This window comes from Phymastichus coffea, unplaced genomic scaffold (assembly GCF_024137745.1).
Source record: "Phymastichus coffea isolate CEN01 unplaced genomic scaffold, Cenicafe_Pcof_1.1 PCOF00040, whole genome shotgun sequence".
Lineage (NCBI taxonomy): Eukaryota > Metazoa > Arthropoda > Insecta > Hymenoptera > Eulophidae > Phymastichus > Phymastichus coffea.
In genome coordinates this window covers 44,329-70,435 of record NW_026706851.1, presented here as the reverse complement: position 1 = coordinate 70,435, position 26,107 = coordinate 44,329, and the positions used below count along the sequence as shown (strand labels likewise).

The window sequence follows — 26,107 nt, the reverse complement described above, 5'->3', positions numbered from 1 at the left end:
TAAGGAATGCTGGTGCTGGTAAGCGGGAACGTTCGATTAATAGAAAGAGAGAAATGATGAATTTGGTATTGCGGTCTTTGTCTACTAAAGCATGCGTATTAACCATTCTTTTTATCGCGCAAAGTAAATCAGTTGTCAGTTATTTTTTATTTAAAATATTATTTTATGTCACTTATCTTTGTTGTATTAACTAATGTTGAAGTAAGGATTAACTAAATTAAATCAATTAATTGTTAATTTGATTGATTACTGGATGTTATATTCTATATAACGACGTCTATTTAAGATTGTAATTAATATCATTAAAGTTAAAGGAACTATGACTGAAACGGGCAAATAACGAATAATCATTAAGTCATGTTTAACTTTTGTAATAAAATGTTTTATTAAATAATATTTTTAGATTGGTCAAATAGCATAAATTACTAGTAACAATGTAAAGCAGGTAATTCATTTGGCATCAAGATCATTATTGACCGTTGAAAATAATTAATTTATTGTAAAACATTCTTATCCTACTTTTTAGATCGTTCACTTTGTCACCTTCATGTTTCAAGCGCTTATAAACGTAATTTTGGATAACCATATAAATTAATTGTTGGCGGTGATCATATAACGGTTCTTGTTCTAAAAAATGTTTCTTATCGTCAAATTCATAAGGAGATAATATTTTTAATGTTTCTGTAACTTAACTTGATTTAATTTAACTTGTTTAACTAACTTGAAATTAATATTCGAAGAAAATAGAGTATTTTTATTTTGTTTTATTATTTTTTCTGTTAAGTGACAAATGAAAATAACATCGTCTGAAACATATAATAAACCACCACTGTTTTTCAATACTGATAGTTTTGATTTAGACGAAGGTTTGATTAGTGGCACATAATTACAATTTTCGCGATGTACTTTGGTTATGATGAAGTAAACTACAGCTTCTGCTGTATATTTAATTATGTCGTTTAAATACTCACGAGTCCTTTTTGGAATAATCATGTTCAGTTAGGTTAAAATTTGATTGTAAATAATAATCTACATTGAAAGATTTCATTTTCTTAATTTTAATTTTTGCGGATACTCTTTTTTTTCTCTCGTCTCGTTTTATTGTATTCTTATCTTTTTCATTTGATTCATCAACGATAACATCATTAATATCTGACATTGTATCTGAAATTATTAAAGTATTATTTTGAGATGAACAATTTGCACTAGGAGGTACATTTACATTGATGTTATTAATTAACAACTTTTTATACGCTGATTGGAATTGCCTTTTTGTAATTTCATTACGAGTTCCTTAATATTTCCAATACTACGATTTTTTCTTGCATCTTTCTTACGACATGACTCTAATTGTCTATTTTTAGAAATATAGAATTTTAAAAATCGTGTCCATGCTTCATGTGATATAAAATCTTGTCTGGACAGATGCAGAGGCTGCGATCCATCATAAAATCGAACCTTTTTAGTAGGAGGAATATTTGAGACATCAATGAATGACGACTGGTTTCTAAAAATCATACGCATGCGTTCATGAAATTTATTTGTAAATAATTACAAAAACAATGGAACTACAATTATACCTTTTCAAAGCTGCATGATTAGACTCTACCTCATTGTTTGCAAAACTTGAGTTAACTTTAGAATGCTTAGAAAAACACATTCTTTTATTAGGCGACATATTTGTTTTATCAGTGTATTCCAGACTCCTACAATATAAATGCATATTTACGCAGAATTAATACAAAGCATAGCATTAGGGAATTTAACAATTAATTTTATAATAGTTCCTTTTTGAAATTTGCATGTGTTTTATTTGGCTGACATTTATCATCTAACTGCAACCTAAATTAGGAAAAACACCTTTTATGTCACAAAGTGGCATGCTCCTACAAATCAATGCAGAAAAAAGTGAGCGATAATAAACAGAGGTTAATAATATTGGTCAGTTCGGATCTAAGACTCGTAACGTGTAGACGTTTTTACGTGTCGCTCCGAAAGTAAATATCGAGCTTATAAGTGAATTTATAAGTGAGTTCACAAGTGAACTGTATCGACATCTTTTCAAGACGTTGGGCAGATCCAGCCCAAGTCTTTGGAGAGTTAATACGAGTAATTTGTACTCAGACAATGGCTCTTCCACCGTTGAGCAAAAAAACCACGTAATACCATCATTTATCGTAAAAGTCCCAACAGACTCAAGATATGCAGCTGCTGCTCAAACGAATCTAGTTAAACGAGATCAAGGTTTACTGATAGACTATGCTGAAGCCATCAGTCTTACCGATTATGTTTGTACAGTTGGTGACATAGTAAATCTACAGAATATAATAAGTACCTCAAGAATTTAAAATAACCGTGTATGCATATATCTGACAAACAAAGAGCTAATCAACGATTTTGTGTCCAAATACAATAACCTACTTGTCATCGAAAAAGTTGTTACTACGAGACCACTAATCTCACGACACATGAGAATTATATTCTCAAATGTACCCACTGACATGTTTAATTTTACTCTAGAAAATGTTCTTGAACAGCTTAACATTAAGAACTGCTCATCTATTACAAATCTCAGAGTCAAGATAAATAAAGATGGATATAAGCATATAACTAGGTTCAGGCGACAAGTATACATCAAAAAGGAAGAAGCACATCATATACCTGACCTATTTACAATTAACTATAATGAGCTTGACTATTATATATTTGTTAGATCAAACAAGTTAAAATGCTTCATCTGTAAACAAGAGGGTCACATTGCAAAAAACTGCCCAACCCCCGAGCTAACGAACGCGACGCAATCACAGCCACAAGTATTAAATAACCCCCAGACAACACACCAACTGTTGACGAGACAAATGAAATGGAAATATGCCAACCTACCGCTTATACACAGGTAAATATCACAACAAATGAATAAGTAACACGCATTCCATTCGACTCACCAAATGACTATAAACGCACCCACTCGATAACTAGCTCTAGCGAGTCTAACCATAGCTCCACAAACTTCAAAGCTCCGCAAGAATTGATCACAATCAAAAAATGCATTAAGAAACTCCAAAAAGATACACAGTCAGATACTGAAAACAACGAAACTCAGACAAAAAATCAAACTAAAAATTCAGAAAAAGAACAACACGACAAACTAGACGAACAATTAAAGAATGTAATGGATTGCTTAAACCAAACGGATTCTCTACTTGACTACAATCAATTTAAACGCTTATTAGAAAACACTAAAAATGTTTAAAATCTTACACAGATCGTCAAGCAATACACCTCAGACAGAATCACTTACAAGGTTTATCAAAATAGAGATATATCCCAATGTAAGGAACACACAAATGAAAAAATCATTGATTCTGTTATATTAATCTTCTAACAACAGGTCGAAAAATTTAACTGTAACTTTTTTATTAGTTGACGAATTTTCATGTGGTTTTTTTCAAATTGAAGCTCTTTTGACCATCTACTGATATACATTGTAAAACACCAGAAAAGTCTTATAATCCGCGGTTAATTTCATTTTGCAACGAAGCAATATTTTAGAAAAAATTCCCTGAGTCGTAAATTAAATTTTTTTTTTGTTTAAATTGCGGTTTTCGATTATAAACTCTAACAAGTACCGATAAAAAAATCGGCGTCACTTTGCTTAACGATTCGGACTGTGGACAAAACGAAACAGTTAATTTGTTGTTAATCGTCTGTATAGCTTGCAATTAACAGTAGGGCTTGCGGCTTCAAACCTTATAATCTTTACGTAATAAGAACTACACGAGGTACATGGAAAATCTCTATGATCAAATATTTAACGGTAATTATTAAATAAACAATTGGCCTTTTTGTGTTAATAACCTTTTATCTAATTAACATGTATTAATGTGCGACACATGCTTTTGTAGGTCTTGTCAAGACGAACAAAAAACCATTAGACCATTTTTCGATTCAACTGCTAGTAAAAAAGATATTACGCGAAAACATGAAAATAGATAAAATTTTTTTTTTCAAACAGCTGGTTAATAATGTTTTGCACCGATTTCAGACTTTGGATGAAAATATGTTATTACACTCATTGTCAGCTATCCACGGTAAAAATTTCGTGCTGTCCCGAAAAAAGTACGTGAAACGCTCTTTTTCGGGCTCTATTGCCTAAACTATAGCAGCTAAAAACTGGGGTACAAATCAAAACATACTGACCATACTGTGTCAAACACTTATCCGATCGAAAATTGACTACGTAAATTCTAATTAGAAGTTCTAATACTTAGAAGTTAGCCTTAGAAGTTCTAATACTCAAAACAATGGAAAGCGTCGACCTTAAACACCAAATATATTATACACACTGACAACCAAGAGTTAATCGAATCAATAGAATCCAATAAATGTAAAAGAACAAACATACACAACATCATCCATAAAATGATCACCCACCATGACAATATCATAATCTCTCTTACATCATTTCCTGAGACAAAACAACCTGGACAAACAAATGGAGTTACCTATTAAACTAAAGTTCCCAGAAAAAAATATAGACTATAACCAAGAAGATATCAGAACATTAACAAATAACAAAATTAACGAAGACTAGAATATACAGTAGAAATAAACACCATTTCTAATAATCTACTAAAAATTAAAAGCAACGTCTTTGATAGCAATCCAACAAATAGGATGAAAAAAACAGATCAAGTTCTAATAACTTGTCTCTGCATTGATCACACCAAACTAACTCACAAACACATTATAAATAAAAACAACAGTAACATATGTGAGCATTCTAGTATACCAGTGACAGTCAAACACATTCTAATAGACTGTTCTCAATTCAACAAAGACAGAATAAAACACAAGCTGATCAACTTCCCAATGAACAAATTGTTAAGTAAACCAAAAATATGTATCAAAGTTATCGAATTTATAAACTCCATTAATTTAAGATCACATCTATAGAGACAAACATATGTACTATCTCCATATATACACAATATATGTAGACAACCACAATTAATGTTATAAACTGTGATGGTCGATAATATCCATTAAGGGAGATGCAAGGCTAAATAAATAAAATAAAATAAAAAAAATATTGGCCTATTAAGATTTATATCATTTTCTATTGACATTGGCACTAAGAATATCGGTTGTTGACTAAACCTATGGGAGGAAAGATCTTCTGTTGTCTCGGTGACAGATTTCTCATTAGAAAAAGCAGTTTCAATATCTAAATCCACTGGCACAGGCAAATGACTCGCTGGTTTACAAAATTGTTGCTCATTTTCAACAAATGCATTTTTTATCTTTTTAGATACATCATTATGACTTGGGGAAAACAAATCAGTTTCATCGACATTATCACTTTTTGTACAAAATTCATTTTCTGAATTAAATTGCGTATGGTCTTTTGCAATCACTTTGCTACTAATATTTTCACTATCAACTACAACTTTATTTCTATTGACTAATTTGCAAGGAACTGCAGTTGGCAATAGCCGTCTTTTCTGTGTGTATCCACTAGAGCGAACAAATGCATTGTTGTCAAAATGATCACTGCAAAGTTTTGTGTGCTTAGTCTTTGAAAATTTTCCAATTGCTGTCAACCACTGTTGTTTCAAAACAGTATCATCAGGAAACCTATGGTGAGCAAATTATATTTTGAAAAATAACATTTCAATTTGTAAGATATTTACGTTCTATAAAGGAGCAGATCTCATCACTTGAAATCAAACTATTATTACTACTTTTCTTATAAACTTACTTATGAAAACTGCGACTTTTGTCTCCAGGAATTGGTTCTTTTTTGCACACAATACAATAAATAGTCATACTAAATATTATCAAAACACCTTTTCATTTGCAAAATATCCTCTGCAATATTTAGATGACTGTCAGAATTCAGAATTCATGTCATTTTGGAAGTCTCAGAATCATTTTGTAAACAGTAAACACTAAACAGTGTAAACAGTAAACACCCTTGTATGGCTGCCCTATAGATGGCTCTGCGTTGCTAGTCACGCAACTTTAAACTGTGATTTGAGCCAATTAAAATTTTTCTTTTGCAGATGTAGCTGTGGATAGCAACACAAATTGTTTTTAACATATGTTGCTTTTCCTCTCCTTCAATTGGGTAGAAAGAAAAGGAAGAAGGAAAGTATGAAAAAGAAGATAAATGAATAAGGAATGAGATGGGTAAACAAGAAAATTTAATAATAGGAATATTATTATTATTGAATATTGCTGAAAAATAGTATCGACCCGTAAATTCAAATGAATAAAAACAAATTTTAAGAAAATTAGTTGAGAAATTACAATATTTATTATTAGGATGTTTTAATATTGATTCAATTGAGTAAGGTAAAAGGCATTTAGAGATATTTGAGATTCAAATCTTGCACAAAACTATACAACATGATCGAAATCTAGTTTGCAAAAATATTGTTGCAAAGAAACAAGGCAAAAAAATTGATCCCTTGCTCGTTTTAATTGCACCCCTCTTACTTTTTCAAAATTATTAATATCGTAATATTAGTATCGTAATGTACTATAAATAAATGAATTCTTAAAATAAATATCTTGATGTATAAGTTACAAACTATTCGTAATATAATAACATATTCATGTGTTATGGAGTAGTAATAATTATAATCTCGTATTTATTATAATAGTCTAAATAATAATTCTTGCATGTATTGATTAATTCAAAATTGTTTGCAATTGAATTGCGGATGTTATTTTGTTGTTTATAGAATATAATTTACTTATAAACAAAAAGAGCAACGAAGAAATAGAATTAATTTTTAGGGTAACGGTAACATAATTAAACGAGCGAGTTACACAACGACAATGGCTATTATATATTTTCTTGCAAAATCTTAAATATAAATTGTAAAATACAATAATTATATGTTACAAATTGATTAATTACTGAATTTAATTTAAATAATTTTTTTCATACGCTCACATAAAAAGATAAATTTGCATATAATGTCGCTTTTATAATTATACGTAAATATTCTTTTTTTTTCATTCGGTATTTCCAAAAGTGCTTTGCATACTAAATTTGATAATTACAATATCGTAAAATTAATAATTACAATATTGAAAAATACGTTTGAAACTAACTTTTACATTTGTTACATGTTCCAATTTTCTATATGTTTCAACTACTTGCTACATGTTCCAACGTACTTTGAGGATTTTAAATCTATTTTATTTATTTTTTTCTTAAATACTCGTAATATTATTTGTTAAAAAAGGTAAAATACATACAGTACTTTTTGAGTTACGTTTTTAAAATAACGTGAATTACAAAATTAAATAATTATACGAAAAAAAGCAGAACATACTAGTGCATTAGTTGAAAGTTCTGTATAGGTTTTATTATAGATTGTTATAACAGTAATTATGAATAGCTTTTTACATAAAGGACATGCAATGACATATTCACGATTACGTACGAGGGTTCTCTGAAAAGTTTCCGGCTTGATGAAAGTACACATAATTTGGTAAATATGTGGCTATATTGGCAGTAAATTAGACTATATTTAGAAAAACATGCCAAGTTTGAAGTTGATCGGTTAATTAGGAAAGTTTTTAGTGTTTCAAAAAAAATTATATTTTTATATTTTATTCCATTTGATTACATGTTAATTTTCCAAAATAACTGATTAATTTTCAACTCGGCATGATTTTATAGATATAGTTTGATTAATGTGTTTATCAAAATAATATCAAGATATTATCAGACTTGTGATTTATAAGCCGACTATTTTTATCTGCAGCATTTGTATTTTTTCTGCATTTAAAATCGAAAATCACGCGTTAAATATTTTTACTTCGAAAGGCTATAAATAGTTTCCTAATCAACCGATCAACTTCAAACTTGACAGGTCTTTTTAAATATAGTTAAATTTACTGCCAATATATCTATATATTAACGAAATCATTATTATCTTGATCAGGTCGGAAATTTTTCAGACAACAATATATAATTTTTGCTTAAATACATGTTATTAATAGAAAAATGGATACTTCAAGGACCTTCTCCTAACCTACTGTCAATGTTTTCTGTTTTATTTGATGTTATTTGTAAAGTTTCAAGTTTAAGTAAATCATTTATTCTTTCAATTTATGACAGAAAATTTAAGTCTTAATTTATAACAAGCATCGTCAGAATGTACATCCAGTTGTAAAATGGGAAGACAGTTTGTAGGTAGAGTCGGAATAAGGTCCCAGACTAGGCTTGAATCCGAGAACTTGTTATAATCATAATTTGCTATTATGATATCTAAAACTATTTTGATACATACAGTCGGTTAAAAATTCGCGGTTATTCAGATCTGTAAATATTTGTTGAGCTACCGTATCGATTAGCAAGAACTTTTAGTTGTATGAAAAATGATTTTATAACTTGAATATTTCTATTCAAATAAGTATTATTAAATATATAAAGAGAACGTTTTAGTAAAAGTAAATTGTATAAATCATACATTTTGTGCAACACTAATAACTATGTTTCAGAATCAGATTCACTGATGTATGTTTGGTAATATACTCGAATGTCATCAATAATACAAATTTTTCTTAAAATTGACACGAGTATAAAAATTGTATTATCATAATACAAAATATTCAGCGCGAGCAATTCGACTGGCTTGAAAATAAAGTAAAAGAAAAGCAAACGCAGAAGTTATTGACTATAGTGTGAACGGTTATAAATATTCGTAACTATATTGTATACTTTATCGGGGCACAATTTTAAAAAGTGCAATAAGTTGACAGAAGAATTTTTCTTTTGTCAGTCTGACTCCTGTGCGTTACTCAAGATTAAAGTAAGTTCTTAAAGGTATATTCTAACACTGTAAATGTTGATAATAGTGGGTACATTATAAAAATTGAACCGTTTGAATGCAATATCAAATATCTATAAGTGACGAAAATTGGATTAGCAATAAATATTGGCTGTAACGTCAAGTTCGTGAAAAAGCTTCCAAGTAAATTTTACTAATATATTAAAATAGCGTAAATGCACCCAAGTTTCAGCACAGCGGCCTTTACATAATTACATTAATAACTAACCTAAATAATTATTTGCACTTTCTAAACAAGATAAACGGTAAAAAAATATTTTGCAAACGTCATTGATCAACATATCTCGTTATAACATACGTAATAGCATGTTCCACGTTTCTTTGAGAGAATAAAAAAGAAGAAAAAAGAAAAGTACGAAACGAGGAAAAAACGAAGACGTTAAGAAAAAGGAAAGCAAAATAGACAAGAGATGTAATGGCACCATCCGTACGCACGCGCGGATCATTATTATTATAATTAATGATAATCGATTATTTTGGCAGTCTAACTTCGCCGCTGGTAATAATTGTAATGCGAGCGGTAATTTGGCGTTGAACTGAAGATCTCGCTTTTGTACGGACACTTGCCTGCCGTGACATTATACGTCCCGAACTCGCAATTTGGTGCCTTACACTGCGCTTGCTGGATACACCTACGACGAACATTAATATTCATTATGATTTTGACAACGAAAAGTTGGACTTGAAATAATAAGGTGTCTTACTCTCTGTCCATGAGCGACAGAAATCCCCTCCCGCGCTGCAATTTCGTACAGTTCATGTCTTTCTCAAGGCAACTACATTCGCAAAGCCCGTCAGTCGTGATTCTGGCATTGAACCGCGCTGGACACCGACACCTGCAATTGATTTGGTCCGTGTACGCACAGCGCAAGCAATGACAATTGTTTCGATAACTTACGGCCTTTTCGTCGGAGGTCTCGAGATATTTTGAGGTGCAGGAACCGATGGATTGTAGTGCCTTGCCACTCGGGACTCCGAATTGCCGCTCGAATCCTTTCTTTCTCGGCATTCGCACTCGGTGTGATTGTCGAAAGAAAGCTTCTCGATTTCCATTTTTCCATTTATACTTGTCGTCTGCAACAGAAATCCAACGAGCAGATATTATTTCGATGCCGATTGACATGAGCGCGATCGGGCAGAAACGCGAGAAAGGGAATTTAAAAGTGGATAGAATAGAAGCATAGCGGCTTGCAAATGAAAACGCGAGAGCGGCTTGTTTTTCGCAATGAATGCGAGTCCATTTGTCTGCCGCCTGGAACGCTGGAACGCGTCGGCGGTATTCACCGCGAGTGGACGCCCGGCTTTCAATTATTGAAGAGCGTGCCAACTTTCCCAAGAGTGACACCTTTAAATATTTATACAACGGACCCTTGCTGCACGAGTGCATCCTGGGAACGACGCGTTTACAAATCTTTTTTTCTTCTTCGCGTTTAAAGGGTTATTCTCGGCGCGAGCTATATTCGAAGGGAAACCTTCTCGACCTGCGTAGGCCTCCGAGGAATCGCGGACTCTGCATCGCAGTGCAATTTAACAGGCATAAGACCAGCTGTTTTATCGATCTATTTGTCGGAACGATGACCTCGACGGTGAAACGGAGAGCAAGGATTTGCCGGGACCCAGCCACCGGAGATTTTTCCCGGAGGTGAACTTTAATGGGATTTCGGTGGTAAAAGACTAATAGCGCACTCGGATATGATTTATAGCTCGCAATTGTGCGTCTGGTTCGCTCGAGACGCACAGTTGCCGCGCGGCTGGCGCTGCGCGCGAAAATTGAATTCGCGGAGGCGACACATCCTCCGCGCGACCCCACGAACGCTCGGCTGCTCGCTAGGACGAGCAAGCTAAAAAACGATAATCGTTTGTCTGGCGGAGGACAGGTGTGCCGCGAAACGGCGCGACGAAGAACGGGCAATTTAATTTGGCTGCACAATGCGCCAGAAGCGGCCGTCCCCGCGGCCGGGAAAGGCTGTCGCGGGAAAAGCAAAGGAAGATGAGCGAGGCTCATTAGCATTTGGCGCTCGGGGCTGCCACTCGGGAGCGCACTCGAGGCTGTCCGCCGACGTTGCGCCTGCATCGCACGTTCGCGCTCGCTCGCCCAAGACGCGGGGCTGCCAGTCGCGCTCGTGGCTAGCTGCGCGCGCTCCGCTAATTTCAAGGCGCTCGCCAGCATCGCTCGTCCGGGCGATTTCTACGCCACGCTCATTTTAATCGCGCTTCGCACACCGATCGCCTTCGCTTCCACCTCATTCGATATTCTCACGTTGATTATCTCGGCATAATTCTTCGATTGAACGTCTTGAGCACAACCTCGGAACTAACGCCTGGTCTACGCACGCTTTCTTTCTTATTTCACTACTTTCCACTTAGCAGTCTAGAACTTGTAGCAAATTTTTCATACAAGTACTTGCTCGACTTCGAGCCACCTCATAATTCATCGTTCTGTTTCAAGTGAAACTCGACAGTGTTACTACCACATAGACATTCCCAAGGAAATATATACTTTAATCAATGATCCGTTAATTAATGCAGTTCTTATCTTAAATAGATTTGTCGTAGGCTTCAAACAGTGAAAGTGATCTCATTTTCGTTTCGCTTACATTCCTAGATAATTGGCCGAACATGCAATCCATCGGTTCGTTCTGTAAACAATTTGACGTTACGCAATGGATGCAGATCGTGAACGTTCTTTCAGCGCAATTAAATGTTCAGACAAGTTTTCTTTCAGCTCGTTCATTTTTCGCGCAGTTGCAAGTTGGTAAATTGCGGCAAAACGGATGCAGCTGCAGGCGACAATGGAATTTCCGGGTTTCATCTCTCTTCCGCGTAATCTTAAAGTTGAAGAGAGAGAGAGAGAAACGGTCGCGCCCGCGATGCTAATTTGCGAGACTCGCCGCACGAGAAAGAGGCGAGTCTCTGGGATGCATTATCATAATACAACGATTATCGTATTTCATGCAAAACCAGTGAGACAGGGGGCAGGGAGAGGGGAGACATCTTGGAGAAAATCGACGGACACGTACTCATGCAGCCTGTTGTTTTACGAGCCTCAGCTCGCTAACTCACGTCTCCAAAGACCTTTCGATATTTGTCATTCGATGAGAAAATTGGCTGCAAAAAAAGTCCGACTGTCGTCGAAAATGTACTCGAAACGTTTTAAGAACTCAAGTTTGAATCAACTGTCCTGAAAGTAATAAGTAACCAGTCGTACAGACCTTACCTACGTAACAGAATTCGCTGATAAGTCACGCCGGGAATAAAAATTGACGAGCACAAAAGACCGATCGCAACAGTCGGATCAAGAATTGTATCGGGTTTAAGTTTGCTCTGAAGATAACGCACGATTACACTCCAATCCATCACTGTCCCCATAACAGCCATCGTCGGCGTGGAAAATCCACGTTGAAATATCAGGCGAGATGGATGATCGCAACGCGAAGGCATTTGTTTCGAACGGCGACGAGGCTCGAAGCTCGCGGGAGTCGATATTATTACGTGCCATACAGCCGCAATGTATCTTTATAGCCAGTTACGGAATCCGCGGAACTTGCGAGCTGCAACAGACTGAAGCAGTGATCTTTCTCGCTCTAACCACTAGTTATTAATTGGCTTTATTTATTTTATTGCTCGGCAATTAATCTCTTTCCAGTGCAATTTCATGCGTCATCGGTGCGATCGGTCATTATCGAAGCTAGTGATTTGCAGCTAATTTCATAGTGTTTGTTTAAGCGAGTATAGTCGGTATTTATTTGTTTGCGGTGCTCTTTCAGTCAATTAGGGTGCTCACTGCACAACATTTTAACCAATTTTTTTATTAGGCTGTTCAACTGCAGCACCGTATTTTCACGTATCACTGTAACTTATAGCGCAATTATTCAATCGAGTCACTAACGTTTATGCTAGCCGTACCTTTCAACGCATAATAGTAATGCACATTGAAAGTAGCGAAGTGAGACTGTGAAGTTATCATGCAGATGCTAGCGTGAATAAATAGCCGCATTCACGTCGTAAAGTTTGACTCGCCCATTAGATGAGAGCGCACGGTGCATAAGCTTCGAACAATGCCATGTCGAACGCATCGGGCTTCAATGTTATGCTAATGCACCCGAGCCAATCAGAATTTGAAATGGAACTTGGCAAACATTTGAGAATTAATAATCTGATCTGCAAGCGCAGATGGCAATTGGCGTTTCTTTGACAATCGAGACAAAGAGCTCCGACAACCATTGCAGAGGGAGGATGCTCCTCCGAGATAAACTCCGACCGCTAAGATAATTAATTTCTTTTGTGCTCGCGCAATTAAAAAATAAACGAGTTCTGTGACCGCGCAGCGACTCTGGTATGCACCCATGCACAAAATGCATTCGATGCCGGTACCGAGCGCCATAAATGTATCTTCAAATGCTCTCTGCTTATATTTTTTGCACAAGTATAAATCAAAGTGCTCGGAATGAAGAGGTTAATGACACTGCCATCCAAATTGAAAAAATCCAAAAATCGAAGAATAACAAGGCAAAAGTGGAAATAAAGCCGCTACATCTGAATTCCAGGAACTGTGAGACTGGGTGCTGCGAGTGAAGAAGCCAAGTCTTAAATCGCAAAACTTATTTCTCAAAACGATTTAACGCTGCTCGGCAGGAGGAAAAAAAAAGAGGCGCCGAGAGAAAGAAGCCAGGAAAGCTACCTTCTGTCCTCCATTGCCGGTATGCGGATTTATAGCCGCGGATGTTATAAGTCGCCGTTCACGCAAGAGCTGCTGCAGTGCATATACGAACGCAGGCGCAGTGAGATACGGGACAGAACATACCGGTGTCGCTAGATATCCACAGCATATCCCTAAGATCAAGTGAATCTTTCAGATCTGGAATTGCACACGCATTAATCGCGCCTAGTATACCTAGGCTAATGACACTGTGTCGACATTCGGCTCTTTTTATCAATCATTTCGATTGTCAGACCTTTCATATTCGGTATTCATCTATAATCACTTTGCACCTTTTTTTCAAAATAATTGAAATCTACCTATCTATCAAGCTCCTTCGCATAATATTGAGTTTCGAAGCTGTCATTATGATCGTTATGTCGAAATTCCAACCTTTTTTCCACTTTAATAAGGAGACATGTAAGTTTCATTGTTAATAAGCAAATGTAATACTCATTATTGAAAATTGTATCCCACACTTTCGGGGTTTGGATCCGATAGAAAACTTGTTGAAAATCACCGTTAATCCAATCAGAATAGCCGTTTTCCTTGGAAATATTTGACATGTCATGAAATACCGCCGACAATAAAAGAAACAATTATTATCGACGTAATCTTGTTTTAAGCAACAAACAATCTAATTGATTTTTTTTAATTGGTGAAATGAAATGCAGGCAAAGTGCTCAGACGTACAAACGGCAATTGTTCTACAGCGAAATGGAATAATTATTCACGGCGACTGCGTTCCTTCGCGATGAACCGTGCGTATTAGTTAGCAGTCTCGCGAGTTCGCGCAGCATGTTATTCGCGCACGGTGAAAAGTCCTCACAAAGGCAATGATTAAAAAGATTGCATAAAATCTCGAGGCTACGAGTGATTTTTTATGAACAACCAACGTTACTCCTGAAAAAATTAGCATTTAAAACGATTTCAGAAGTTATTAGCTCGTCGGATAGAATAGAATCGTGCTCACGTGCGTCTGTTGGATCCGTTTACGCGTAAGACAGATCGCAGCTACAATTCAATTTTGCAACGCACTGTACCCAAGTAGTTTGCCAATCAGTGCAACGTGCTAGTTCAATATTTTTAGACGTGACCGTTGCATTTACCCCGAGACAAGATATATCAGATGTAAAACAAGTCAAAATGTCTTCACTTCTGACGAATGAAACCACGAGGCACGATACTTACGTCGAATACGCGTAATATTGAAAGTTGCAATTTCAATCTTGATCGGTCCGATGTCGTTACTCGTATCAATGATAAATGTTGGCACGCGCTCCAAGTGGTTAGAAGCATTCCGTCATGCGAAAACTCCTTGCGCCGAGCATAGCCGCGCGGTCAACTTCAACTCAATTCAACCTAATGAAAATAGATAACCGAATATATTGCCAACCGTGGCGAACAATAACAGAACGTTCACTGTTTGCACGAACTCGCGTCGAATCGCGAAGGCGCTCAAATGAAATTTATCAAACGTCATGTTTCCTCGAGGCAATCCACGCCAAGGGTGCATTCTAATAAATCTGTTAACGGGACAGCAAAACGAGAACGAGATGAAATCGTAGAAAAGGCAAGTTAAAACATTAATATTGATTGACGAGGATAGAAAGAGAAAGCAAGAGCGATGTAGGAAGACGGATAGCAAAAGCCGAGCGAGACACGGGGCAACGAGGCGGGAGGCTAGGATTTACGATCTCGAACGTGTGCGTCCATCGAGCGCACGGGAGCCGCGGCCAGTAACTGACAATAAGATCGGCGCATTCCTTGCCTGGCTAATCAAGGATACCGATAAATCGAGCTCCTCCCGCTACGAGTTGTATCTATATCCTACTTCGAGACGACTTTCCACTTCCAGTGCAGTCGAAAAATCACTTTCTATTCAATTTTCTGATCAAAGTGCAATCAAAGCAAGCCGGAAATTTAGGTTGTCGGCAACTAATCCTATGTTTTTATATAACATATTGCGGCCCAAGTACGTTCGAGCGGTTTTCGCTGATGTAATATGCCAATCTAAAGATCGACAGTCAGAAAGCATTGCTAATTGCTTTTACTCTGTATAAACGTTTTATTACCGCTTCATTGAAAGATCCGCTATGAAGATTGTTATCGTGCAGTATTCAATATGATTGGACAACGTCACTGAATCATCTTAATACGCGCATAATGAGATTGTTATCGCATATGCATCTAATATGTAGCAAAGGAATTATCTGATCCTATGTCTAATTAAATTGAAAATAGAGTTTTGCTCAATCGTGTGAATTACGCAAATTGGAGTCTCGCGGAGATTCTACGATAATCAATTGCAAATTGAACGAATCACGACGTGAACGACGACGTTTAATGTGCCCGCACAATATTGTCGAATTTGAAAATGAGCTATACGATCGCGGATATCTGACTTGCTTTGATGAACGTCAAAGTGACGCGCGACAAACGTGTAGCAGCGGCAGCACTAGGCGAGTCGGCACGAAGGCAACAGCGCTGAAATGAAGCCGTTGAGCTGTACGAGATCGGCGGGAGTAAATAGCAAGCTGCGCGTTTTCCATCTGTCCCGCTCTCTGGCACACGAGTTTTAACAGCGATCTATCGTGGTCTTTTCGCAATATATACATAGCAGAGCAACAATGGGAAAGAAGAGAGAGAGAGAGAGAGAGAGAGAAGAACACGACTGCACGGCATGTATCGCCACAGGCATGAGCGGTGAGCAGGAAGAGTCAACGGGGTATCTCGCTTTCGCGCAATGCACACGCGATCATCTATTTGCCGGGCGGTTTGCATTCCCATTCGCACGGATGCTCCTGCAGTGAGAGATCGCCGAGATTAGAACTGTAATCTCGCGAGGTGACTGCCGTGCGTCGGTGTGCGTAATCCGACGAGCGATAGCGCGCGTTAAGCAACGCGATGAGCTTTCGCGCGCACGTGTCAAGATAGCGTTAATAAGCACCAAACTCTCGAAACTTCGGACCGAAAGAGCTGTTATTAGTTCATTCGCTCGCTGAAAAGCTCGTTGAAATACTTTGCTGTCGAGTTGCGCGTTACCGAAGCTCGCAACTAATTCACTTGCACGCTTCGGTCTACAGAGACATCAATTGAGCGATTGATCCTGGCTGTGAAATGTTTAATCGAGACACGCACTTCGCGACGTCGCAAATCCTCCGCTTGGGCTAATCGTGAAAAGATCGACATGATTAACTAACGGTGAATATCGTTACAAAAGTCATTAATCGCGATACAATTCCTGGCACGCCGTTGGCATCGTTTCTCTAGGAAACAACTGAGAAGGTCGGTGTCGAAGTGCCGGATCACCGACTTTTCTAAAACTTGAAGAGATCGTTACCTCTGGTTACCTATAACACACGACGAAAGTTATTTTTTACGAGACTCTCGTCTATTTAAATTTCTTTATGATGATTTTCAATTGATATTATCCGAGTGAAAATGCGTCACATTTGATTGCCACGCGCAGAAAAAGTCAGCTATATTAGAGATTTTACACGTCATTGACTATATCTAGAGGTGATGAGATAGTTTATTTGCGGGCTAGCTGAGACGATTCCCTCCTTGTGAGAAAACTCGGCTGTACACGCTAAAAGAGTTGGTTTCGTTACGTTAAACTATCATCGTGAAATTTTATGGTTCCTATTGTTTCTTGCTATTTGACGTAAAGTCAACGAGAAAAATATTAGCTTCGATCTAATAATGCCAATGAGACGCATGGTCGTAAGACGCGTGCGAAATACGATCCCCTTTCGATTTTGTTGACATCTAGGACTCGCAAAGATTATTCCATATTTTTAATCTCATAAAAATGCATAAGGCAATTTTTTTCCGCGGTACTGATTTACCGCGTTTAACGTTAATGATATTCACCTACAATACTCGATAGATCAATCATTTTTGACTTGGTTATTTAGTGCAGCGCACGCGAATAGAAGATGTTTCTCGCTCACGTGTCCCGATTAACTGAATGAAATTGAAATTCGAAAGAGTGCGCGGATGACAAAAAACTAATCATTGGATGCACATGCATACCCACATATGAATAATAATATGAATGAAAAATAGCCACATGCGCTATTAACTGGTAATATAGCCTCGGCATACACGAGCTGACAAATATAGTTAACATTGATCCAGCCCAAGTATTGTGAATGAAGAATCTAATGAATACTTGAGACGTATTTACATGAAAATTATGATGACGCGTATAGCGATTCATAGAGAAATCAAAACGGGTCAATTTTGCAAGCGTCGCATTTTCACACAATGCGACTCAGTTGAAAGTATGAGCGTGCTATCATAATTCGCTGGCTAATCAGTAACAGCGCCAGACAAACAGCTAGTAAAAACGCCTCTCAACACTCGACTCGATCATCGTCGCAGATGCCTAGAATGGTTAATTAAACGCCTCTATCGCAATAAACAGAGAAAGAGCGGGAGAGGGAGATTGTCAAGGAGCGAGTTTAGCACGCACAACTTACAATATCGACCAGTCATCTCGAATAATCTTTGTTGCGGAACTCGCGGGAGGAGGAGGTATATTATCTGATAGGATAGGCACTTATATACGTAAATCAACGTCAACAGCAGATACTGGCTCACTTGAGCTCTGCGCGAACGACACGCACTTGTGTCTGCGTATACTTAGGAAAGGGGAGTGTGCGCAGCCGTTAAGCTGCCGAGGAATAAGAAAAAAACCGAATTGTTGGTTCGTTTGCTCGCACACGACTTCGTGTTTCTTGTTCGCGGCTGAGGCTGCCTGTATTGCCATTCTCCTTCTTACAAATTATGCGAGAAAGTCAACGGGAGGGTCGAACGGTGTAAATGTTATTTCTCGTCGAGCGCGCAATATTTAATATCAAACAATTTCATTGACAACTTTAAGCTTGGTTCGCCGCTTTTCGTACGAAACTTCGTTTAGCAAAGAGCAACAAACGGTGAAGTACGTCAGGTATAAATTGAACTCTGATTACAGTCTCAACACACCTACGTAATTAGGTGTCAAACATAAAGACCAGCAGCACAAACGAACTGAACTTGAGAGCGCTGGCGAGGCAAATTGAAAGCAGTAAATTTGTTGAGCTTATTTATTACGCTTCTGCGGGGAGCAGCTCGTCCGTCGATCACGCTACCGAAACTGGTTCCCGGAAGACCGATTAGCGACTCGTTTAACACCGGTAGTTCGGTTGACACAACATGTCACTCCGACGATAACAATCGACACAAACCATAACTCAGCTTAACTTGCTGTTAATTAACGCCTTTTCAACTCTACATACGCTTCCTAGACCTCTACAACAATATGTTTGTGGCAAATTTCTGGAGCTTCGTATATTTCTTTTACTTTGCTTGACTTTGGGCCGCGGTTTATGCTGATTGCACGATGAAGGGCTTATTTTGATTGTGCCTTTATTAGGTTTAGAATTCCACGAGTCCCAATGCAGAGACCGAATGTGTATTCATAAATATATGACTTATTATCGGTTGTTGGTTTAGGATAACCAACTTTTAATAATGAGAAATCAAAAAATAATTGGCGCGAAAGAAAATTTTTTTTCCTTATAATGTCTACTTTATGCGTGAAATTTATTTATTATTTTATTCATTATAAAAGACAATAAAATTTGCATCTTGTATATTACTACAACTAATTTACCGAGAAAGCTGTACAAAGACTTTGCTTCACAGTTTATTATAAATATTTGGATTAAATTTCAAATCTATACGATTAAAATTACTTAAGTTATCGTAAAATTTAAAGGGATCTATTTTTCAATAAAAATATATTTTTTTTCAATAAATATCAAACGTAATTCTATATCATCATATCATATATCATCATATCATATCATATCATATACAGATAATGATAATACGTAATAATTTGAATTGTACAAGAAGTTTCGCAAATTATATATGAAACATATCGATTTCAATTTTTGAAACTTTTATCGAAAAGCTTTCAAGTTACGAATTGTTTTCTTTCATTTTCGCTATTTCCAATATAATTATTTTTGGAAAGCAGCTAGACGTCCATTTTTTCATCACGCCGTGTAGAAAATACAACTTTACGGGAGCAAATTGTTTTGAGAAAAGCTGTATCTAATATGTTTGGATAAGAGATGGTTCGCTCGAGTACAAACTTCAAACGAGACAACAATCTGCTTCCCCGCACTAGTTACGTAATGTAATGTTCCACTCTTCATTAAGCAAAAATAAATAGAATGAGCTGTTACACGACGATTTTTTCAAGTTATGAATAATTAAATACGTATACACTATTCTCACGCATGCATATATTCATATATGCAGATATTTTGTTAAAAATGATGTATCGTGACTCCTCATACATTTAATATACTTGCATGATGATTTTACGTAAACTGTATTTTTTTCACTACAAAAACTTCTTTTTTGAATAAGTAATAAGTTAATTTTTGCATTGAAACAATATAAGGTTATTAAAAGACCGTCCTTTAGTATTTTTAAATTGCTTATAAAACAAGAGTTTTTGTTTAAAAATGTAGTCAGACTGATTGCAGCATTGCAACGTTTTTGTTTTTTGAAGGTACATATTTTGTGGGGGAAATGACAGGGATGGTAAAGAAATTGAAAAAAAGATCAAAGTATTTTCAACTTGTATTTATGGCGTTATTTGAACAGCGCGCGCGTAGCTTAATGTGCGTTCTATTGTATCAAATACAAGACGTCGCTTCTGTATGCGTCATTGGTACGTTGACCTAGTGACACGGCTATGGAAATATTTTCGAGTGAATTTGTCTACGAAGCGCGCGCTCACGTCGAGACGCCTGTGAGGACAAAGCGTCACTTCTTTATTGATACACTCATTGCCGTGAAACAGATGCCACGAAGGGAAAAGGCTCAATGGTGACATCATCGCTGACTCATTTCGTAATGCGCCTATCTTTTAATTATCTTTTTTCTTTTCTGTCTCTTATTTCTATAAATTACGTCGCCTCGGCATAGACAAAGAGGTAACATCTTCCAGCGAGCACTCTGACGCGATTTCATTTTTCGCAACTCTCGTGGTCTGTCTTCCTATAAAATAGACGCGAGTCATCTCTGAATGGCGCGTTGAGAGGATGATGCACTTTGCCGTATAGTACGAATTGCCATTTTTCATTAAAGTAATTATGTTACTTATGGAGATTTGGCCACTTGGACTTTGATACGCAACTTGACATTAAAATTAGCGTTGTCAAAGAATCTTTTAAAAAGTGTGCAATGCGTTCGACAAGCAATTCGCATTACGAATTATTCGGATTTTCCTTCGACGTAAAGAATCTCCGCTTAACAAAAGAACATAATATCTTGATCATTACGTTACCGAAACAACTTTCTCTTCGTTCATTGCTATTTGATTGAATTTAGACGTAGCTGAATACATCGTGTAAGATCCATTATTATCCTTCATCTAAAGCATCCGAAGAACTTAATTAATCTGAACCATCGACTGATCAATCGTATCAAGATCTGTTCTTTGTTTTGTAAATAATGTTGACAAGGACGCCACGTAAAACTGTTGAGCGTTCCGTATTAGCTCGCTGTTGAAAATAATCAAAATATTGGACGGTCTCGCGATAAAAGCTCGAAAGTGCGAGCGGATCGAATGGCGCGTCAAGCGAGCGGCACCGCGATAAAAACATTCAGTCATCGGCGATCGGCCTTGTCACCGAATTGAATTTGCGTCGCGAAGCGCGAGGAAAATACCGCGTCGATCGCGCGTCGTTTCTTTTATCGGCGCGCCAATCTTCTCCGCGGCAAGCTTTATTCGGCCTGCAAATAAAAAAGCCGATAAAGCGCGGATGTCGCCGGGGGCACAGTCTCGGCGTGGGCAACTCTCGTTGCCGATTTAAAATGCCGCGGCGCGCGCGCGAAACCAGTTCTCACCCGGGCAGCAAGAAAAGCTGGCGGAAGAGAAAGAGAGTGCGAGAAGCACAATGAATATATTGCCGTGTAGCCCCTGCGGACACTTTATTCCCGTAATTACGAGCGGCAACGCGATCTTTGCCAATCCCAATGACGTTTACTTTTGTAATTGGAAACGATGCATTATTGATTTGGCTCTTTACGCGAAATTTTCTCGTCTGCGAGGCTGCTCCTACAGTTTTTCTTCGACGTCCTTTCATTGGCTTCTGATTTTACCGATACATTATTAAGCGCGACGTTGCACGGCGTTCTCACATGGAAACATTGTGCGCAATATGAATAAGGCTAAGCCAAGCGCATGATTAATTAATTGCATATTGCGTAAGCTTGTGGCGAGTGTAAACACCAAGTAGTACTTGTGGCAACAAACAATTTCAAAAAGACCCTGTTCAATATGCGACGAGATAACAACGAAAGTTGTGGCGAATGAATGGAATACTTGAGAAGCATTGAGCAACGCGTTCTTGGTCTCAGTGCGCCAGAGGAGAAAAAAAAAAGAACTATCGTGCCCACACATGTCTAAGTAACGCGCGGCACGAACTTGCTCAAATTAAGCGATTTCACGTGCGATGACTGCGTCTTTTTTGTCTGTCTGGCGGCGTGACCGTTCGAGAAACCACACAGTAAATAGCTGTCACGTGGAATTTCGTATGTTTCTTGTCTCTTTCGATTTGTACAAGGGCATTAATTGGATTACCATTAAGTTTTATTAGCCTCGTGTCACACACAAAACAGCAGGCTATTTTTAATGCCACGAAGTGAAAGGGTTGCGAGACAAAAAGCTGCATTATTTAATTCCCCTCCCCCTGACACCTGTGACGTGTCAGGTATCAAATCTTTCAAGTAGGATTCCTTCTTTTATTATTTCATCGGTTTCAACTTTTAAACGTCAAACTATTATCGAAAATATTAACAACTGCTGCACTCAAACACTTTTTCTTGATCATTTATGACAGCAATTATCAATGCCAGACCAAGTGTCAAAGTCCTAACCGCGAAAATAACCATTGCAATTTATTGTTTAATTGACCGCGAAATTTACTTCAACTTTCTTTAAACTTACATCGCATTTCGGGTACATTTTTCAATGATGCACTTTAGTAAATTGCGATTGAAACCAAAATTTGCCAAAAAAGTTTTTACGATCATGAATTTGATTGCACTCGTACGAAAAATAAACCGTATATAGTTAATTGAGTGATTCGGCGTATATGTGAAAGTATTTCAGCCAAGTTTGAAAAAAAAACCGCTATAATTGACCGATTACAGGCCGTTACTTGAATATTTATGGACATACTTTGATGTACTGTACAACATTTATCGAAATCCGTCGATGTACCAAATACGTTCGTAAATCGCTTATTGCCTTAGTCGCAACGAACAGATATATCGTCTTCGCGGATCGATGCGGTGCTCTACCGTGCAGGTGAAGGAAAAATAGTTTGCTGGGCTGCACGGCCTCGCCCGCATTCACGCGACAACGAGCGCTACCGCCAGACGAGGAGGAGAAACAACGAGGGCATTATCGCGCGCCGCGTCCTGCGGACATTGTCTCGTTGCACTTACCGCCGCGACGCGGACGGCTCAAGTTCACGATAGCCGGTGAATCGGATTTTCTTTCAGTTATCTCCTCGTGTCGCTCGTGACGCGAGCCACAGTCGTTCAAAAGGATCATTCGGACATCGGAATCTCAAATGCGTAACAATTGATTGTATGCGAGTAATTTCTGGCAGCGGCAGCTTCACCGGAGTCATACGAGCGATAGCTGCGCGCCATTCGATAAGAGTTTGAATTACAGCCAATTGGAACATACGTATGCATCAGAAAAGAAAATCATCGAGAACACAAGGAGCTGCGAGTATGTACAATGTAGTTTTGCCGGATGTAGCGCTTGAAAACAATACGCGACTGATATCAGTTGACGCATTGCTATGCAAATTTAATGGCTAAGTAAAATGGTTGAAAGGACAGGAGCGCAAGAGTGCAAATAGCCATTATCATTTGTGCCATGATGGAAATCGACTGTAAAAATGTCTGCCCGTTACGTATATACGAGAAGCAATGAAATGGCCGCTCGTGGCGCGTAGCAAATAAAGGCGCCTCATAAAAGCGGAGAAACAATTGGCCAGAGAGAAGCAGCGATCGCTGCCGCGCGTGACACAACGACAGAACGCTTCCTGCCAGCCCAGTGGTCCCCAAAAAGAATTACGTTTGAAAGTGAAGGGGCACGGGCTTGTATATTGTCAGCTAGCAAACTGCGATTATCGCCCACGCGTTCCCGATCGAATGCGCAGCCCTTCCAGCGTCCACAGAACCGCGCGATAAATGATTGCCACCGCTGCTACGTACACGCTTTACAGTTATAAAAGTCGACGTTGGCAAATACCCCGATTTATCGTGCGACGACTTGCCTCGTTCGCACGAGCCAGCCCCAAACTCTTCGAATTTCACAGTCAGCGCGTTTCTTTGCTGTAGCAGTCTCTCGTAAGGAAAAGCTTGGCGAACCCGCGTATTTTTGGCATTATCGAATCCGTTGTCGCTCGATGCTCTCGGCATCGAAAGAACCGAAAAACAGGGCCATAACCCGCGCGCTTTTACTTTTCACTTGTCGTTAATTGGCAGGGCGCGGAACAGCGGCTAGCGCGCGCTAAACGGCATCGCAATTTATATCCCGCTGATACAGCCGCGGCCTCTGATTAATCGGGCCTTTAGCAGAGTAGCAGTGCAGAGCAAGGCTTTATTTATGACGGGCGCTCGCACTTAATGTGCCGGCGATCGCATTAATTCTCGCGCGCGACTTTGTCGCGATGTCTACACGTCGTGACTGATTTGCCATCCCCTACCGTTTTGCTGCGCGCACGAGAATAGACGAGACGGGCGACTTGCTTTGCGCTCGCGCTTTCAGTTATTAATAATTTGCGTTAACAAAGCAACGCCAGCTAATCGCTCGTTCATCATGAATAAACGAGAAAGTTCGTTCACGGATAATCCAAATGAGCATGCAAAGGTCACCGTCATAAACTTTTATGCCTTGATTATCTGTCATCTATATCTAAATGGATATAGCGTGTTCACACTTTTTTCTTCGCGCTAAGCTACAAAACAAATGGTCTGGATGACAGGGTTGATGTTATCTTAATGTTTCCCATGCGAGTTTATTGAATACGTTGCACAATTAAAATATTATTACTGTGGTGACTTAGCAATTGTGGGTGCGGAGACTCCTGTAGGCGTGCACATTATAATGCGCTTTTGCTTTGTCGAATCAAGTGCAAAAACTACAATCATTTCAATTTCAATTAGGAAGGTGTATTATTTCAGCATAATTAACTGTTACATAGCGCCAGAATTACGGCCATGATTGAATATTTTATGGTTCATTTCTTCAATGATCATTAGTTACACGATTGACCGAGCCCTTTGGTAGATATCATTTACCAGTTAGTACAACTCTACGGATATACTTGTACGATATTTTCTTATTTTATTAAGAATATTCGCGCGCGAAGCGTATCGAAACTCCATTATTGGTTCATACAAATTTATCGCTAACATTTCTATCGGCGTTGATGACTTTGTTAACTGGTGACGATGAAAAATTATTACTTTACTCATCGGCTCGATTGTAAAAGTAATAATGACCACTGAACTTAGCTGTAATTAAAAATGTTATATGAAAAAATACTTCAAACGCAAAAATTTCAATTAATTAAATGATAATTCATCGGTGACTTTATGTTGCTTAACCTCTTCTGATCGGTACCATGAACGCACAAATAAATACAATTTTTTCATGGATCTATTATTCCGTTGTGATAAAAATTAAAAATACAAAGGAACATCTCGTTTACTGGATATATTTAAGTTAAAGAAGCTCGCAGAGAACTTCACGAATTAAAATTATTTTCGGTGGACAATAGCACAGTTTCCGAATGACGTTATTTCGTAAGCGCAGCAATCGAACAAGTATTTAGGGAACATTGACGAGCAGCGATCAGGTCCTGCATTCCCGGCAAATCGCCCGATTGTCAATAAAGTTATCGAATAAAACGAAAAGAGCGTCGCAAGAAAAAAAAAAATCAGTTTGTTCTTTGTTTACCGAAGCATTTCTCGGTACCCGTAACTACGCCTCTTTCGCTGTTACTTGTTTTCGCGCGCGTTCCCACAATGGTGAGCATTTACGGCTCTCGGGCGCAAGTTCAAAGTTTCTCTGGTCGCGGCGGCACTCAAGGTTGCCGGCCGCACGCGGCGTCCGCGTTACGCGAGAAGAGCCCAAGCCAAACCGGAGCGCAATCGGCGCCGCGGCGCGAATTCATCAAGATGTAGGTTTGCCGCAAGGCTATATTGTTACGCTTGCCGCTTACTGTCCGCGGTTCTGGTTCAAGGGCTAGGTTATACGAACTCAGAGCACGAGACCACCTTGCCTCGGCACACCGACTACCGTTTGCCTTGTCCCTTCTGGCACCCTCGTTCCTCCGCTTTTTCATCTGCACTCCTCGAGCCTCTTTACTATTCTATCTTCCTCTCTCGCTTCGCCTCCTTTATGATGAGAATAAGCTGCATTGTGCGGCTTTTACGA

At 38.2% G+C, this 26,107-nt stretch overlaps 2 protein-coding genes across 2 annotated transcripts in view; both read right to left on the bottom strand.

Annotated features, from left to right (window-relative positions):
* Positions 1-400: 400 nt before the first annotated feature.
* On the bottom strand, positions 401-5,940 carry LOC131664069 (uncharacterized). Its single transcript, XM_058934930.1, has 5 exons — positions 5,762-5,940; positions 5,161-5,637; positions 1,581-1,706; positions 1,245-1,507; positions 401-1,164 (listed from the first exon to the last, which is right to left on the bottom strand). The coding sequence occupies exons 1-5, from the start codon at positions 5,827-5,829 to the stop codon at positions 968-970; spliced, it is 1,131 nt and encodes a 376-aa protein (XP_058790913.1). The 5' UTR covers positions 5,830-5,940; the 3' UTR covers positions 401-967.
* A 914-nt stretch (positions 5,941-6,854) lies between these two features.
* Positions 6,855-26,107, bottom strand: part of LOC131664138 (vascular endothelial growth factor A, long form-like) — a gene marked incomplete at its 5' end in the record, with an annotated part of 33,171 nt that continues 13,918 nt past the window's right edge. The window contains 3 exons of the mRNA XM_058935026.1: positions 6,855-9,505; positions 9,578-9,709; positions 9,772-9,947. Coding sequence (XP_058791009.1) covers positions 9,358-9,505; positions 9,578-9,709; positions 9,772-9,947 — 456 coding nt within the window. The remainder of the gene's footprint in view (positions 9,506-9,577; positions 9,710-9,771; positions 9,948-26,107) is intronic.